This window comes from Neolamprologus brichardi, chromosome 7, assembly GCF_056152115.1.
Source record: "Neolamprologus brichardi isolate AB-2024 chromosome 7, ASM5615211v1, whole genome shotgun sequence".
Classification (NCBI taxonomy): domain Eukaryota; kingdom Metazoa; phylum Chordata; class Actinopteri; order Cichliformes; family Cichlidae; genus Neolamprologus; species Neolamprologus brichardi.
The window spans coordinates 12,432,166-12,451,695 of record NC_142110.1 but is presented as its reverse complement, the minus strand read 5'-3'; the positions used below and the strand labels follow the sequence as shown (position 1 = coordinate 12,451,695).

Genomic DNA, 19,530 nt, shown 5'->3' with positions numbered 1-19,530 from the left:
TTTATACCACAGCTAATCCTCCACTCTCAAGTAGAGCTTAAGATTTTCAAAATAGACTTAAAAAATAACCAAAAAGATTGAGTTAGTCAGTGAACTCAGAAGGTAAGCCTTTACAGAGTTCAAGACAGAAAGCTGTTTTTTAATAGACTTCTATAGATTTGAGAGTCTTTTGTGACCACCATCTGGTGCCCTAAAAAAGTCTAAAACACTTTCTCTGAAAGGACAAGACCATAAACTTCTTGGGTGCCACTGCAGTCAGCTAAGGAGAGACAAATTGTAACAATTCAAAGCAAAATTGGACAAAAGTGGACACCAAAACTGTTCAATAGAAGATTTGAACATTGTTTTCTGGTCTCATGAATCTCAGTTTCCACTTAAATGTTCATACTGAATGCTTCCTCTGCCAAGTAATTACTCAGTGTTATGGTGAACCTTTAATGATGAGGACTATTTTTATGTACTCGTTGCTTAGAGTTGTTTGAACTGACTCAGTATTCATGGTGAGCAAACAGATGACGAGAGAGATAACCAGCAAGCATCATAAACGGCACAGAGTTGCAGTGGTTAGTGCAGGACAAGAGCGAGACAATAACAGGACTCAGGTAATCCCGCTGGTGTAGCAGATCAGTGGATTTAGAGATTCATCAAAAGCCACAACTTATTGCACATCATGGAACATATACAAGGAAATATTATCGTGTCATAGCAGGAAGTAACAACAGTATGCGTGACTTATAGTTTTCGCTAAGTGTACCAGTAAGGAGAATCAGTCTCCAAATAACAAGAATCCTGGAAGTACCTAACGTAAATGGAATGTGGTCAAGAATGTGCATAAAAATGGACCAACAGGTTTCATGTAATCCAGTTTTTAAAGCCTGAAGCTAAGCGTTTTCACCTTTGCCATTTTTGCTTTTTAAAAACAGGCATCAGAAGCATGGGACGGATTTGACTGTGAAACCGAAAGACACTCTTCAATCATATGTTAGGCCCTCCCTAAAACATATCTGGCTTTATCATCAAAGAAGACGGCAATCAGTGGTGGAAAGAATCGACCACGATAACATCAGCTGAAATCTCAGTTGACAAATGGTTTTTTTGTGTGTGTGTGTTTCTAAACAAACTGTTAATAGAGCTTAAAGCAAGAAAACCCTTGCAGTAAATGTGAAGAATTAGAAATTTGATGAAATATTTACCCATTAAAATAAATGTATTTTTGATAAAAATCTATCTGCTCTTAAAATCTAAGAGCCAATTTGCCCCGCAATAGGACGCCGGCGAGCTCCAGCTCTCTGCAGTCAATGACTGAGTGAAGAAAGTTCAAAGCTTTGCAACAAAAACAACACCTTTTCTCTGACTCACAGGTGAGCAGGAAGTTTCAGTTTCTACCTTATGCAATAATCTGAAATCTCTCAGCTTTGAGGCTCTGATGTGTGGCGGCATCTAGATGAATTATTCCCCTCCACCCCCAGCCCCTAAAAAAAAGGCTCAGAGCTCTTGCTGAGTGTTGGGGAGGATAACAGCAGTCTGTTTCCCTGTGAAATTTACCACTGCAAGTCATTATCTATTAAATCACTCTCACTGTTATCTGCAGAAGAAATCTTAGCCCTGGATTGACTCTTAAGTCCATAATCAATCAATATGAACAAGCAGCTATCTCGGAGGTGTGCACGCTCCGTTCAAGAGGCAATTTCTCAGGCAGCCCAAGGCTCTAAGATTTCGTTTCAGTGGATCCACTGAGATGTTAATGTGAAGCGATGGCAGCCAGGTTCTTTCTTTGGGCAGACATTATGTCTACTGATTATATAAACCAAATATTTCCCAGTTTTGGATTTCACACTGGAACTTCAAAGCTCACAACAAATTCAGAGGAAGGAGCCAAAATATCCTGCTCTTTGAAAGATGAAAGTCCTCCTCCTCCATTACTCTTACACTTCACATAAATGTCTGCCTACTTCAGCGGAGCCCGAGCGTTTTATGCTTCCTGATTGGATGATTTAACTTCCATTCAAATCGAAAAATTCCTTTTTCTTCCCTTTTCCCCCCCAGAAAATGTGATTTGAGCATTAAATATGGGTGAGACGTTAATTACCATTCAACGAGGTCTCCTGTTTGCCTCCCACTGTGTTTGTGAACATTAATGTTTGATCACAAGCTTCTAGTTGCTTTATGTGTGACATTCTGGGCATGGAATAAATGTCATAAAGAGATAGCTATCGGAAATTAATTTCCCTTCTAAGTCTGAACTGTCAAATGTGCATGTGCCGAAACCAGATAACGCCCGCCGAGAAAATGTCACCATTTCTGCAATATCGTTTTACACAACAAACAGACAGGAGCTATCACGCCCCCCCCCCCCCCCGACTCATTATTAAACAAGATGTAACTTTGAATCAGCGGTTGTTGCTCCCCCGTGCACCTGTGCACAGCTACACCTGGCCTTGGTGCCTTTTTTTCCATGTTCGACATGTTTAAAGAGTCATTTACGAGCACGCATGTTGACTCTCCTGAAGGTGGGCTGTGTGTACATCAGACAACAACGTCATGGCCATTATTCACTGTCACTTCGGTGTCCAGGAGAAATATGACTGCCTCAATAAGCGTGTCTCTATAATCTAACCAATTAAAGCCAAAGCTTCTTTTTACCAGCAGCCAGCTGTGCCTCCCTGTGTAGCCTGTGAATGAAAAGCAGCACCCCGAACTCCTGACCTATTAGTCAGGTTGTCATGGAGGAGCAGCCCATGTCTGCAGGCTCTTTGTCTCTCCCTCCATCTCGTTGTGTCGACTATGAGACCTGAAGCTTTAATCATGACTAAAACATCCAGATTTCTTAAGAGGAAGGGCTTGGCTTTACTCAACCTGAGCCTGTGGAAAAGGGACAGGTCCCTCTCATCACAGAGTTCTCAGAAAACAAACACAGACGAGCACATTTGCAAAGAATTCCAAGCCATTTATGCTCCTATTATATTCGCAAGCACACTTGTTTTCCTCTGCGGATAATGCATTGTTTTGGCACATGAGCTCACTTGTTTTGTCCTTCACCATCTGGAATGACAATATGAAACATTATCAGAGTGCGGCTAATCCCATCAGTGCTATCAAACAACAGAGACTGTTTCATTTATAATGAGATCTCGTAATGAGGCTGAGTTAATCCCTTAAGCTCGAGGACTGCACATCTGATTTTGATTTCGCAGCGAGGACGTCAGCGGGAGTTCGTCCTCAGCAGACGTGTGATGACGGTGCGCTGACGTCTCAGCGCGATGAGTCATGCTCCACGTCCCCGCTGACGGTACCTCTTCATCACCTCAACACACAGACACACACACACCAGTGCCACTTGTCACTCTCCTACAGATCTCTCCTCTGAGCTCCTCGGCTGCACTCGTCACCTCACATCTTTTCACAGCAGCAGCAGCACATTTCTCTACTGACAACCACTGCATGAGCTGATTTGCACAGGCACACTGCCTTCTCTGCCTCAACCTTCAGAGAGCATGGTACCTTAAACATTAACCCACCTATGCAGTGTGTATGTGTGTGCAGTGTCAGAAACAGCTTGCCCCCTCCAGTATCCCATCTGCTTCCATTCTGCTGCAGTTCCAAATGAACACATACGTATAAAGTGGCCACTCTTGTGTGTTTTCCCTCATCAGCCTGCTTGAGCTCACTCCACAGGAGAGCTGTAATTTTCCGAGTTTTAAATGTGAACGTCAAGTTGTAAAATCATAATAGGAAGTGTCTTTTGTGAGCCACAAATGACGAGCGGGACAGGGTGGTCCTGGAAGTCAAAGGATCCCAGAGGCAGGTTCTGTGTTTGAGAGAACGCCGAGGAAGATTGAAAGCAGCTATGAATACAAAGCAACAAAGACCAGCGTATCCACTAAACAAAGTTTGGCATATGACATGCCATCGGACCACATCAGCAGCAACAGTTTATAGCTGTTCTGGACAGCATCACTTGGTTGTTATACAAAGAGGAAAGAAGTAATAACCTTACTAATTATAATAAATTTTAGACCGTGTCTTTTAGATGCTCGTCATCTGAACATGCTGACCTCTTCACAAGGCTTAATGCCCTTAATTTAAATTTCACACAGCTAACATACAGCACAGTTAACCACGAGCTGCTTTTAAAATCAGGTTTGTTCAGCCATCTAGTCCTTATCATGCTCCACTAATCTCTGTACCTCTCCATCTGTGTGTTTTGTAGACAGCAGGCATGGATGGTAAAAAAGGTGCTGGTGGGGCTGAAGAGCTGTCTCACGTGTGGTCCTTCATGTCCCCCTGCACAGCAAACACTGGAAAACAGGCTTTTGTTGTAATATGGTGGTTGTTCAACACAGCATGCAATACCTAAGGCCACAGCGGACCACAGTGTGGTGTTTGAGTGCAGGCATCATGTTTTGACACCAAGGAGAGTAACATTTCAGATATGAGGGTCGGTCAGCAGGTACAGATATTGACGTCCCTCTCAAGAAGAGTAAAATGGTTAACCGTATTCTGTAGCGGGAATGGGATATATAGTTTATATAGAGAGTTTTACCTTAGGTGGAAATGTTTGGGTAAAAAACAGTTTTTAGCTACGGAGATGATGAGGATTAATACAGTGTAATAACAAAAACATAAATAAAATAATCACTATTTTATCATCTCAGAGGCCACAACCAAATGTTGCTGCTGATCATTTTTTTGTCCTTTTATAAATTTTTGAAAGCTTAAGTTTAGTTATAATTAATCTTTTTTTTCTATTTCCTGTGTTTGTTTTGGACCTGAGCAATGTGATAACAAAAAAACATACTAATATGGCCATGAAGAATTTACAAGACCCCAGCCACACAGGCCTAGAGGCTAGTCCACAAAAAAATGAGGGACATGAGGTAAAAAGGAGAGTGGCTGCGAGTGGTTGCTTAAGGCTGATGACAGTCACAGAGAAAATAGAGCTATAGTTTCCCCAAAAGTTGATTCATCTGGACGTAGCGTTTTCAGTGGAAGAAACATTTCGTCACTCATCTAAGTGACTTCTTCAGTCTCAGCTGACTGCAGGTTTCCCCAATCTTATTAACAGTACATTTGCATAATGACTGAAACCAGCCCACTGAAGGAACAAAGGGCTGTGAGGTCAGTTCCTTGATCATTAATATGCAAATTCTAATGACCATTGATCAACAACCACTGATCAAAGCCCACTGATCAATGGCCATGAGTACCATTCACAGAGAGTTCAGTGGTGCTAGTTTCAGTCATTATGCAAATGACTTAATGTGTTTAATTATCCCCACAGTGCATCCACTAAGACAAACTCTTACTGTGTTTTTTCAGTGAGTCAAATTCTGCTATTACATTTTCAAGTAGTAATTAAAACTTCACTCTGTTTTGGTGATGCACTATGAAATATAAACTATGGATGAGACTGATCTCAAAGCTACCTAGCATTGCATCCAACAAAATAAAATTAAATAAAACAAATGATGACTTATGGAACTGGATCTGGAAATCCGGCCTCAAGCATTCACACAGTTTACTTTGATGAGAAACACTTAGTGTATATATAGGCTTTGTTTGTTTACTCCCAAATTATGTACTCTGATTACTTATTTCACCACTGTTTTTAGCCGTTATGACAAGGATCATTCTTGTGGCCTTCAGATAATATTTTAGGTATAAATTGCATAATTGCAGAATAATAAATCTGTGAAAAACCACACCACAGCAAAAGTAGAGTTAAGGGGAAAACATGCAGTGCCAAGTTAACCGGGCCTATCAAAGTGGGATAAAAGAGGAACACAATAACCAGCAACGATAAATAAAAAGCTGAAAGTAAGCACTGTAAGATTAAAACTAGACAAGAATTATAAATCCTTATCCAGTAACAGTGTTACTCTACCAGGCCTTACTGCTCTAAAATAAACAGTCTACCTAAAATTCAATAAAAGAACATTTCAGTTTAGGAGATTTACTCTCCCTCTAAATACCCCCTGCCTGACCACAGAAAGCAGAAGTAGATATAAATGAGGGCAGTGCTATATTACAACCCAGGCTGTCGATGTGAGAGATAAGCCTGCTAGCAGTAGGGGAAAAAGGTAAACATCCAGGGAGATTAGATGAAGGACATGCACAGTTCAAACAGTGGCCTGAGTGGCAAAATACTGCTTGCGGCGCCAAAACAACTTCATCATCTAGATTTCAGACGGAAAAGCAAAAGGTCAGTTCAGCTCAGATTTAATTTTAGCTAATTTTAGTTTGATATGTTAAAGCCACAATCTACTGGGCAGTTGTAGCAAGCAGAAGTAGGCATGCCGACTCAAAGCTGAGCCTGATCTTATCTAGAGCGTGTTACAGCTGTCAGTGCTTGCTGGTCTGCTCCTGAAGCCTGAGGACTGGGTGTGGTTTCAAGTCAGCCTGCTGTCTCTTTGCTGGGAAAGGGACACACAGGCACACACGCATAGACCAAAAGCTACAGTCAAACTTGTTCAGGTCACGTGACACAAGTGAAGCCAAAAGTTCATCTTGTTCACATCTGCTTCTGGAATCCCTCACTGATGACAAACAGTGAAGCGAGGCACAAAGTTGCTCATAGTACTGTGAGTTATACCAAACAGCCAATTGTTTGCCTAACTAATTTTGCACAGGGTGGAAACACCCGTGTGGAGATGAATGGTTTATGTAAACGGGTTTTCCACAGAGGAGCATCTCAAAGGTCACATTATTCATTTGACCCAGGTGGTTCTGCACAGTGAGTCACACAGAGGAACTCCACCTCAAAGATTTTCTGAATGGACAACATGGTTAGATTTAAAGAGACGGGGGAGGTGAGCTTGTGTGCACTACAGTGACAGACACCAGTGCACTTGCGTGGCAAGTGAGTCATCCTACCTGTCTGCTGGCAAGTAACTAATGTAATGGAAAGCAGAACTGCCAGTTCTTGGCCGTGTCTTGTTACAGTGGGTGATAGGAAGAGAGATTAGCTTGCATAAAGAACAAATGCACACACATCCTAAATGAGCATGCTGGTGGTCCATAGGCGCTGCACAAAGTAGTCTACATGATGGAGCTGTACACTGTCACGTGGGGGCGGTGTCAAAAGTATGTCTCTTGTTTGGCTCATCTCAAGGATTAGCCTCTGTCAGGTAGGACACACAAGTCACAGAGAAAAATAAAAAAAATTTAGTGAAGTGAAACCAGAAGTTCATAAGTGTCCAAAACTGGGCCCACCAGCCATCGTCTGTACTTCTCTTTTTGAGCTTTGATGGTTTGAGGTTATTCGTCTTTGTGGTGACCTTTGATGTTGTTTCCTTTCCTGCTCAAGTCAACATTTCAGCCAACCAGCATTCAAATTATGTTTAGTGTCATCATAGCTGCCCACTGTGAGCTTTTTAGAGGACTCCAGTGTGCAAGTTTGACTACTCTGAATTCCTGTAATCCCTGTCTCTAGCTAGCCAAAGACCCATTAAAACTGGCACCAGTGCATGGCCATAAATCCCACACAACACCCTTTTAATTATTCCTGCAACACAGAACACGTCAAACTGCTTTTCTGTCTGTGTTTTGGACACGAACAAGCCACTATGCCAGTCGTCTATCCTTACTCACAGTCAGACTTGATCAGGCTTGATCACTGTGAATCTATCTGTGCGCTTTCCTGCTTAAAGAAGTGTCGCTGGCACCTGTCTGCTTCCCTCCCTGTCGGATATGGGTGTGCCTCAGAGGCCTTGAGATTTCCACACTTAGCTTAACATCTTCAAAAATGTGAACAAACAGAGTGCTATTTCAACGGTCATTGTATACTGTCTGTTTGTTCCAACTAAATATTTGTTATTTTATGTCACACACGCACATGCGTACACTTGAAAACTGACAAGCTGTTTTATCTGTTTTACAAAGGCTGGATGTCCCGTATGTCCGAGTGAGTAGCCTGAGGCTTAACATGAAGTAACAGTTAGATTAAAAACAGGAAATGAATTAAATGAGTGCGCAGGAAATACTTTGGTAGACTTTAATAGCCATGTAACTGCGTCACTTATGCTATTTGTAGACTTTGCTCACTGTCCATTGTTTTTTAGATCGTCACTGGTGAACGTTTCAAGCTTTAATTGAATAGCGAACCCACTTATATATTACATAACCGGTTATATTTAAGCCGTGTCCTTCATTCCCAGGTGTCACTTCAATTAGTCACCTCAAAGTTTATCTTGGGTCCCACTCTTTTGGGGTCATTAAAGGTTAATTCATCAAGTGTCTGTATATCCTTGACATTCCTTGATCTCTGGTGACATCACTGCTAGCATCATTCACAGTATTGCATTGTTGGTTAATGGGGAAATTATGGGTCAGCAGGGGTAGTGTGTGGACAGCCCGTCTACCAGCAGAGAGTGTCTGTTGTCAGATGGCGGTAGTGTCAAAAATATGTGGTACAACCTGTCTATTGGCTACTGTAGGTCCTTAAAACAGCTGCCAAGAAGAGCAACATTATAAAAACACAAAGAGCTGAAGTGAAACTGAGTGTTAAAAACAATGCCTAGTGTCCACTGCAGCCACTATCTTGACTTTTCATGCTGTACGCTTTCTTTTTTCTTTCTTTTTTCTTTCTTTTTTCTTTCTTTTTTAAACATTTGTCCTATTCCTGGTGAATGTCACAGGTGAGATTTTGGAAAACAGCTTGAAAATATGTTTGCGGTGGTTGAAAACTCCTCTCCGTAGGCTCTCTGTGAGCAGATAACCTCAGCAAACCTAGTACCATAAATTAAGCATAAGACAGTTCACCACTTCACAGTATCATTGGGTCACGGTATTTTAACTGAATTAATATTGTGATGAGAAACCTGAAAGGTGAATGATATCCCTATAAGCATAAACTGTACTGTGTGTTTACAGCTAAGTAGAACAGTATGGAACGCTTACGTGTCAAAGTTGTTAATATCAGCATGTGAGCGTGTTAGGATAATAAAGCCTTATAACAGATGTTTAGCCTCACAGCACTGCTTAGATAGGAATAGACTAAGAAATAAAGTGCTGTAAACAGCTGATTTCCCCCCCACAATTACATCTTTTAGATCATTAAACAAATTTTAATACAAAGATAACTCAAACAAAAACTATCACCACCATGTTTGGCAGCTTGTGTAATGATCTTTTAATTAAATGCTGTGTTAGTTTTACCCCAGATGTGACGGGAGTAAAATATTCCCAAAAATTTGACTTTCGTCAGTCTGCAGAATATTTTCTCAAAGGTCTTGAAGATCACCAAGATGTTTTTCTGGCAAATGTGAGATGAGGCTCTGTGTTCTTTTTGGTTGGCTGCGGTTTTCTCCTTGGAGCTCTCCCAGTTATTGTTAAATCATGAAATCAGACCATAACTGAGTAATTTGATATGCTGGGCTCCCCTCCCCCCTTTATAAATGAAGTCATCATTTAAAAACTGCATTTTTGCATTTACTCTATTTATTTACTCTAGGTATCTCTGACTAATATTAAAATTGTTTGATTATCTAAAATGTGTAATTATGAAAAAAAGGAAATCAGAAAGAGGCGGAATACTTTTTCACATCCCTATGTGTTTGTTAACATTTTATTATATTTCCCATCTCTTCCAAGCCAGCATTGCACGCCAACAACACTGTCACACAGACAATCTCAAGGAAACCGATCAAAATCAGAGATTCTTCTTCTGTGTCGAAACTTGCACACCAATTACCCACAAAGCAATTTGATTTATTTGTTTGGAAGCGTGTAGTCTTCAGACCTAAGCAACACTGCTTCAAGCAACATCTCCTGAGACAGTCTTTACACTTAAAAGAGTCCAAATGACTTTAGAACATTTTCTCACACATGCTCCAGTACTCACAAAGACTTGCAAACAGAATTTGTTGTTCAAAAGTAACAAAGTTTCCCTTTACTGTCAGACAGGAATGCCTTTCTCAGTCTTTAGAATATTGGAGGAAACCACTCCAGGATTTTATCAGTCAATTCTTCAGTTGGATCCAGTTGATATTAGAAGGAAAAACGTTTTGCACTCACACTGAGATCCACATATTACAAAATTACAATGATTATTAAGGTGAGTCTTACAGTACTTTCCCATGAACGGAAGCTTTATAAAGTGTCTTTCACCTTTCCAACAATAAAGTCAGAAGAGTAAAGGTGGTGTAAGCAAAGCTCCAGAAGCTACCAAGCCCACATCCCCTGGGGCCAAAGAGAAGGAGATTCCTTCCCTCCACTTGTTTGTTTTTCTCTCCTCAGAAACTGACAATAGCCGTCTCCTGTTCTTCCACAGTGCTTCTGCCCTTCATTTAGTGGCTATTCATATGTATATTGCAATTGCGTTTTGCACTTCACATTCTCTCTTATGAACTTGATGAAGAGGAGCAGAGAAAGAAGGAACTAATTATTTTATTTTGTATTTTTTTGATCCAGACAACTGTTTTTAAAATTGTAAAATAGGATTTTGGCCCCTTAGCTGAGAACACTACAATCTTCTAGTTATGTGTGTACTTTGATGCTTTACTGTCGTGTCAGGAGATGGTATAACTCACATACTGATAATACAAAACCCCAATGGTAACTGAGTCGATCTGACCACACTTATTATAATTTATTCTGGAAATCAAATGAAGGTTTTAATTTTGGACTATTTTCAAAATAAACTCTAAGTGCCACTTTGCCAAGTTTATATGAATGTATCTTAACATTCGTTAGCCTGAAAGCAGAAAAGGGATGTTTGATGAGTGCTCTAAATACTGACAAATATCTAATCAGCTGACCACATGCAAACAACTGAGTTTAGTATCTACACTGGTGGTTACTATGAGCTGCTGAAATTCAAACTCAATATCAGAAAAGGGGAAGAAAAGTGAAGTGGCATGGTTGTTGGTGTGAGACGGGCCAGTTGGAGCATTTCAGAAACATGTAATATAGTGGGTTTTTCCACACAACCACCTCTAGGGTTAATAGAAAATGGTCCAAAAAAGAGAAAATATCCAGTAAATGCCAATTCTGTCTGAGAGAAAATACCTCATTGGTGTCAGGGCTCAGATGAGAATGGTCTGACTCTGCCAATCTGACAGGGAAGCACTTCAGAGGGTCATTAATATGGCCCCAAAAGTCATTGGACATCCTCTTCCCTCCCTGAAGGACCTCTACAGCACTCGCTGTCTCAAGAGCGCACACAGCATCCTACAGGACTGGGCACACCCAGGACACCGGGTATTTGAGCTGCTGCCGTCTGGCAGAAGGTTCAGGCTGCTGAGGTCACGGACGAACAGATTCAAGGACAGCTTTTACAACAGGACAATAGCCCTAATCAATGCAAACAGCTGACCTGATTGCCTACCTCCCTGGACTTTTTCGGGGGGTAACAACAATAAAAATAATAATATTTATATTCATAACAAGGTTCAATAATAACAATGTGCAATACATATACACTTATTTTTCTTTTTATTACTTTTATTACATAAGTTGTTGTGTTGTGTTGTGTTGTGTTGTGTTGTGTTGTACGTGCCGACGTGGGACAGTTTTCCAATTTCATTGTACTATGTGTGGCTGTGCAATGACAATAAAGACTCTTATCGTATCGTATCGTATCGTATCTTATCTTATCTTATCAATAGTAACCCAATTTGTTACAATCAAGGTATGCAGAAGAGCATCTCTGAATGCACAACACATCAAACCTTGAAGCAGATGGGCTACAGCAGCAGACCAACACTCTGGTCAGCTAAGAACAGGAATCCGAGGCTCCAGTTTGCACAGATGCACTAGAACTGGATAGTAAAGAATCACAGTAATGTTGTTTGGTCTGATGAGTCTCAGCTTCTGCTGGGACCTTCGGATGGTAGGGTTAAATTTAGCATAAACAACCTGAAAGCATTAATCCTGCCTTGTATCAACAGTTCAGGCTGCTGGTGGTGTAATGGAGTGTGGTATATTTTCTTGGCACTATTTGCAGTACCAACTGAGTATTGTTTAAAAACACAGAGTACCTGACTATTGTTCCTGACCATGTCATCCCTTCATGATGACAGCTTACCCATCTTCCGATGGCTGCTCCTAGCAGTATAACAGACCATGTAACAAAGCTCAGATCATCTCAAACTGGTTTCTTGAACATTACAATTCACTGTGTTTAAATGACCTCCACAGTCAACAGATCTCAAACTAACAGAGCACCTTTGGGATGTGGTTCAACTGTAGATTCACATCATGGCAGCCAACAAACTGTGTGATGCTCTCATGTCAATCTCTGGAGGATGTTTCCAGCACATTGTTGAATATATGCCATGAAGACTTAAGACAGTTCTGAACGCAACAAGAGCTCCAACTCAATATTACAATGGCGTACCTAATAAGGTGGCTGGTGAGTGTATATATCATGTAGACATGTCATATCTAAGCTTGGCTTTTGCACCACGTCCATGCTCTTAATATTTCTATTTGAAGTTTGTTTTAAAATGTTTTATTTTGTAAACCAAGAAATTTAAAGTTGTTGTTTTTTTTATTTTAATAATACTTGTAATAGTAATAAGCTGAACAGCAGTGCCAAATAAACAATACATGGATTGATGATAAATAGCACACAAGACCCTCATAACACATTGTTGCAAAACTAGAATAATTAGCTGGCTGGCACTGTCCATCTGGACTTGGATAAAACTATTAATTTAACTCTGACACTTCCCAGTGGTCTAATTAACTCCACTTTAACATGTATGCCGCTGAGTTAGTTCTCAGTAATGCCAGGAGTAAACGTACGCCAACACCTTTGGTGCCAACACGAGTGTTAAACCTTCTGTTTATGTTTGTTGACAGCTGGCCAAAATAACCGTAGGGTGCACTCTCTTCACAGTGAGACAGAGCTAAAAATACATGTGCTGTGCATAATGTAAACTTTTCAAATTACAGTTCCTCCTTTTGCGAGTTTAGCCGTACAGCGACGAAAAAAGAAAGCAGCTACTGGTGATAGATAAAGTTGTTGACTTTGGGATTGTGCAGGACAGATGAGGTAGGCTCGCTCCGGCTCCTGAAGGTTTTATGAATGCTAAAGTGCCCGTCCAGAGATCAACAGATGTTAGCTTCCACTCCTCTCTGATAATGACCTGCTGATTGAGGGGATGCAGTCTGTGTCTCTGACTAAGTAGCATCTCTCAGCGGGAACAGAACTGACGCACACTTCTGTTCCACAAAAAGGCGAACATGATGAAGTCTTTTGTCACTTGTAGTCTTTAAAGGGCTCTGAGCTTTTCTTTCTCACAGGACAAACGTCAGCGTACTTTTATTCTGTAACCAAGCGGCTAAACGCTGCCGACTTTTGTCAGCGTTTCATCATCCTCGTGTTCACCTCTTTTCAATATTCACATTTGCATTTCATGATCACAGCATGCAGCAGCAGCCAGCCCATCACCCACACACCGAACTAAAGACCACTCCACCGCCCTGTGCTGAATCACACTGGCACCCTTCTTGCAGACAACGGTGAAGTGGCATTGTGCGCAACAGGTGACTAACACAGTTCAATCCACTCAGCAATGTGCCTTCAAACAGAAAGAGGCTGCTGAGATTTAGCCTCATTGTCTTATATTTTACAGCCATCACGTCTACAGTGAAACACGACATCTGTTGCTGCTTAAATTTACGCAGGCAGGTACAAGCTTATCCCTTGAAACATGCCACACTACTAAAATTCTCAAACGTCACACTAAATATTTAGTTTAGTGACAGACGAATATAATCTAAACCAGCACGAAGCTCTGATTGTCTACCTTTAGGCACAAATAAGTTTGACTCCACAGCACACAGCCCTAATCAGCTCCATCAAAACAATCATTAACTAACCTCCTGCTGTCTCTTACTGCACGCACAACGCTGGGCCAGATTCCAGACAACACCTCAGACACTCCTCGTCCTTACCTCTCACACATCACGTTGTGCACATATCTCCGTAACACAAACAGAACCTTATGTACAGCACTCATTATAACCTACACGCACACTAGGGGAAAAACACTGTGCTCAGTAAATCTGAACAAAGTTCACTGAACCTTTTTCAGTCTTTCACTGATACATAGTATTTTGGGGCGTATAGATGTTTTTCTTATGAATTACTCTGAATTACAGCTTCTCAGTTAATGGTACAGTATGATTTACACCTAGAAAAAAATGCAGACAAATGTGATATTTGTTACTACTCTCCAGTCAGAGAGCCACTGTCTAATAATCTTTAATTTGCTCTAATGGGTGTGGGGCTATTCAAACATTAGTACAGAGCTCACATTATGGCTTTTAGAATTAAATTAATGGACACAATTTTACTTTTTATGAAATTGCTTAATATGGATTAAAATGCTGTGCGGAAAAAATGTTACAGCAACATCATGCAGGGGGAAACAAATCGCATTAAAAACATCTGCTAATATGTTTTCGTTAAGTCTTTTCACTGGTGTTGTACACAATCTCATCTAATCACTGTGGTGCATTACTGTCTCATTCTCATGTGTTCAGGTTATCTAGAACAAACATTTAAACTATAAACAATCGGGTTTTCTGCAGTGACACACCAATCTCCTCTGTGTTTATCCTGACTCTTTAATGGTGTAAAGGTTATAAACCCAAACCAGTGGCCATAACGTGAGCGCTGCGCTCCCATAGGTCGGGATGTTGCGAACGCACCGGTGATAGGCAGCCTTTGCAGGCTGTTAGGTGGAAGCCATCTGCTCCTGTTTATGGTCCATTAACCCTGCTACCCCTGGATAACCAGGCCGCCCCCACAGCAACAGGTTCAAGAGGTCTGGGCGGCTAACTGGGATGATATCTAATTGTCATTCATGTTGAAAAAAAAAAGAGTAACAGCCCACTTCTTGATTCCGTTTCATTGCATTTCATTAGTTCATAACACTATCATCAAACAACAATAACTGGAAAGTCCTTACCTTCCCAGAAGTCCATAGGCATACTGCGAATCTGTTAGCAGTAATGTGATCTCTCCTTTCTGCATGGACATGACACACTCCTCCAAGGCCTGCAGGTCTCAAAGTACAAGTCATTTAGAGGATTGAGTACGTATTATTTGAATTACACAAAAGACACAACTCTTCAGTGTCTGCTTCTTCTAACTGACTGCAACGTTAGATGATGAACTCCAAGTATCTGAACCTGGTTTTCCGATATGCTAGCTTGATGACTGTCAATGTCAGTCTGTCTGGTTGGTCTTATAGGTCTCGTTTGGACTTGGTTGTTTTGATATTAGAGGACAAGCAATATTTTTACGCGTGTGCCACTGAGGTTTCCTCTTGTGCCACCACAAGAGGTTGATGGTTAAGTCTAATATTTATTGGATGGCTTATCTTTACATTTGGTTTAGATATTCATATATAGCTCAGAATATCTTCTGAATAAATAAGACAGAAAAACGTTGGTGAGCAATTCTGTTTTTTATGATTACATAACTAATAGCTATCTCATGAAGTTACTTCCTGTTAAAATTGAGTTTTTCCTTCCCACAGTCACCAAGTGTTGGCGCATGGGAGATCGTGTGATTGTTGAGATTTCTTTCTAATATTTTAGGGTCTTTACTTTACAATACAAAGTGTCTTGATTGACTATTGTTGAGAACTGGTGCTATATGAGAAAAAACTGATTTGAATTGAATTGAACCTCATCCAGAGGATTCTGCCTCGTTTTAGCAGCGCAGCAACAAATTATTTCATCTGTAATTATCTTATGAGCAGTAATTAAGTAGTAATTAACCAGTTCCAGATTTTTGGTTTCAGCCTGGCTCTTGCTTCTGACCTCGACTATAGTTTGTGTTTTTCTTTTTTCTTTTGTTTTAATCACAAACAGCCCCATGTTCTGAGTCACTCTCATGTTAGCATGCTGATGTTAGCTCACGGACTCAGCAGCTTGGCTAGAGAGATTTCCTGACCTACTTTTTGTGTCTCTATCCGTCACTGTGTGATGTAATACAGAGACAAACAAGTGTGATGTAATACACACTCTCAATAATGCAGAAACACACGTTGTGGCAGTGGCTTATGGGTTAAAAGCTTTCACCTGGTTCACATCTCCCTCTCCAATAACAAAGACAAGCTTGCAGTCCTTTTCCACCACAGTGCAGTCCTCCAGGACACACTGCATCTTTACAGTAACCTCCTGGTCCCAGGCAGGGCGCGGGCCCTGTGGAGTCCCAGGCTCCAGCACTTTCTTCCTCAACAGCCGGTCCTCTGCATGAGGAAAGAAGAAAAGATTGTGCAGAAGGAAATGGGGTCAATCTGCTGTGGGTAAACACGTGCTCAGAAACAGCCACAAACAGGCCGGGCCTGAGCTCGGTCACGTTTTGGTCATTTGTTTTAGTTTGTTGTCAAAACTATATGAGATAGATAAAGGTTATAAAATCTAATTTATTACTTTTTTTAAAGGATTTCCTACCAACACATAATGTATCTTACCTGTAATCTCTGTCCAATCTTCTGCCATGAACAGCTCTTCAAAGCTTGTGGAAGTCCACTCCTGTGTGGCATATTCAGGAAAGAGACTCTCCGTGGAGCTGTCCCTCTCCAACACATCATCTTCTGTTGATGGGTCTTGAAATCTTACCATTTTCCAACTGTTTGATTTTTTGAATTTTTTCACTGCCTTGCATCCTGTCTCTCCACTCTCTTGCTTAGGATCAGAGGGGCTTTTTATCTCAGTGTCTTTATTCTCTGCTGCACTTCTCTCTGTTTCAGCCTGCTCACTCCCAAACAGCTCCTCGCCTTCCTCTGCAGGCGCACGGGGCAGCTCATTGAGACTGTTTCCATCAACAAGTCCAAAAATTGCCTCCTTCACATCAGACTCTGTAGCCGTTACTCCAGGGTCATTATGCGCTTCACAACATGGCTCTGTCTCCATTTCACTACAGAGAGCATGGGCCTCCAAAAGAGATGATCCTCGTTGTTCACCCAGTAGTTCCTTAGGTGTAGATTAGGAGTTCTGTTCACCAACTATGGTGTGTCAGTGCAACAAAATATCTCCTTCAAATAATATTTACAAAAATCCATGTTGCGCTTCAGTAAATCCAGGTCAGATCCTTAAATCCTAGCTTCATCAGTGGTTTTTTCAAAGCGCTGGTCCCCTGCCTACTTTCGGCACTTCTGGCGCACTTTGACCTGTCCTTTTTTCCGCTCGTATCAGTCTTAGGCTACGTAGTTCAGTGATGACACTTTAGTACACACACACAAAAATGATCAATGTAAAGAAACTGCAACGCATCGACGCACTCTCAGCCAGCAGGGCTTGTGCAGTGGTAATCTACAGGATTAGAAGAGAAAAACCTAATCTGCCAGAACGTCTGTAAGCTTCTTAATGACTTCACCGTTGTGCTCCATAATGCAGTTTCCATGAATGCAGTATCTACCAATGAGCTCTCAGCAGACACAGGCTCCCACTTAATTTACCCCAAGTTGCACTGGAGATTTGTATATTCGCTGAAGTGTCACAGGATTCACAGATGACCCGTGATAACACCCAGGCTGCAAAGATAACCGTGGATTACAGTTTATGCACAATCCATTTGGCTTTAGTCACAGTTATTCGTTAGAAATGGAAACAAATGCAGTGTTTTATCCATCACGCTTTCCATGCGATGTTTGCTTTTGTCATGGTTGTAAAGAAAATATATGCAAATGTTTCATCTTTAAAACACACAAGCCAGATTTTTTTAAGCTGCTATTTAACTTTACACCCCGGGCCAACAGCAGATTTACACTAAAGCAACACAACATATATACACTACATGAGTAAAAGCACTGGGTTGTCTACATATTACAGCTACAAGAGCTGCTTGGCCATTGACTCGTGCCACAAAGCTTCTGGTGCAGTTTCCTGTTGATGTTAATGCCAGAGGAAGTTATTGAATCACTAGCGCATTGGCAACTTTTACAACATCAGTGACCATACTCTACGACTTTACGTGGTCGGTGCCTTTGTGCCTTTTAGTTGCTGTGGTTCTTAAATGCTTCCACTTTGTAATAATACCACTTACAGTTGACCATGGAATATCCAAGAGAAAAGACATTTCAGAAACTGACTTATACTGGTTGCATTGTGTTATGGTATCATTCCCATTGCATGGCTAAGGTGCTTGATTTGACACAACTGTGGCAACAAGACTGAAAAACTCTGACTTTGAAGATTATGAGGTGTGGCCCAAAAGCATTTGTCCAAACATGTATGGGAGCAAGATATTTGGAAAAGTGAGATTTCTTTTTTGTTCTACACTTCCAATTAGATTTATCTCATAATAAAAAGTGCGATAAACTATTCTGCTCTTTTTTTTTAAAACTAGGAAGTGAAAGTTTTTGGATTTAAAATCCCTTTCATGACAATGCCCATGAGTGCGGGAGCTCAATCACTGGGAAAAACGCCCTGCCCTGAATCCAGGAGCCTCTGGCTGTGGGTCAACAGCCCTATCGTTCACAGGTAATGATATAACGCTATCAGGTTTGTGCTAATGTAACAGAAAAAAAAACAGAAAATAATAACCCACTGACATTGTTTCAATAACAGATCACTGTAAAATTATTTCCCACAATTTTCATTTTACCATATCAACACAACAATAACAAAATCTGAAGCATTGCAAAATACACTAGGTATTAAGTGGTTTATGATCACACTTTTATTTCAAAAATAGTTTGTAAACCCTCAAGTAGAGAACTGGCTAATATGTATACGTAAATAAGAGCTGGCTGTGCTCTTTAATCAGCAGCTAAAGTAAGTTATCTGTTAAGAAATGAATGAAAGTGCTTATTTGATTTCTGCTATATGGAGATAAGATAGGCTACACATGTTTTTAAGTAAGGAGTTTGGTTTGGAATTTCTTTAATACTTGCTTTAGTTTTTAGCCAGATTTAAAGGAAATAATGATAATAATAATAATAATAATAATAATAATAATAATTTAAAAAATTGTTTGGTTCCAGATCCTCTCCTCACACGTCAATAAATATTGTATTATTTTCTTAAATTTTAAATGAAGATTTTCTGAATAAAATGATTCAAATTTTAAAGTTTCCTTGTAGCCACTGTTAGACAAGATATATATATATATATATATATATATATATATATATATATATATATATATATATATATATATTGAGAGAGAGAGAGCGAGAGAGATAGATAGATAGATAGATAGATAGATAGATAGATAGATAGATAGGTTAAGATAGCAGGTTAACTATTTATTATACTTGTCTGCTGTCTGCAGTTAAAACTCGAAAATATGCTACAGAAATTAAACATAAATTACAGCTAACATACCATCAGGTGTAACTTTTTATAGTCTACCTTATTCTAACGTTGCAAACAGTGACGACATGCATTTACCAAAACCCCGGTGGATGAGATTAACTTCGACCAAACCCCAAACCGCGAACGGATCAAAGAGCAGATAAAAAGAGACCGGGGTGTCCGACGACTGGAACTTCTCGAAAGCGAAAGTACGCGTGTGTACGTGCGTGCGTGCTCCTGTAAGTGTGTGTGTTAGCTCCGCCCACA

The 19,530-nt window shown here is 40.5% G+C and overlaps 1 protein-coding gene across 2 annotated transcripts in view; it reads right to left on the bottom strand.

Annotated features, from left to right (window-relative positions):
* fkbp16 (FKBP prolyl isomerase 16) overlaps nt 1-19,405 on the bottom strand; it is a 36,163-nt gene extending 16,758 nt beyond the window's left edge. Inside the window, exons 1-4 of one of the 2 annotated variants that reach the window (XM_035907060.2) lie at nt 19,360-19,405; nt 16,437-17,498; nt 16,042-16,211; nt 14,922-15,010 (exon numbers count right to left, since the gene is read on the bottom strand). In XM_035907060.2, the coding sequence (XP_035762953.2) occupies nt 14,922-15,010; nt 16,042-16,211; nt 16,437-16,878 (701 nt within the window). In that variant the 5' untranslated portion in view covers nt 16,879-17,498; nt 19,360-19,405. Of the gene's footprint in view, nt 1-14,921; nt 15,011-16,041; nt 16,212-16,436; nt 17,600-19,359 lie in introns of those variants that run through there. The other variant, XM_035907061.2, reaches the window with a different exon arrangement.
* Nucleotides 19,406-19,530: the final 125 nt, after the last annotated feature.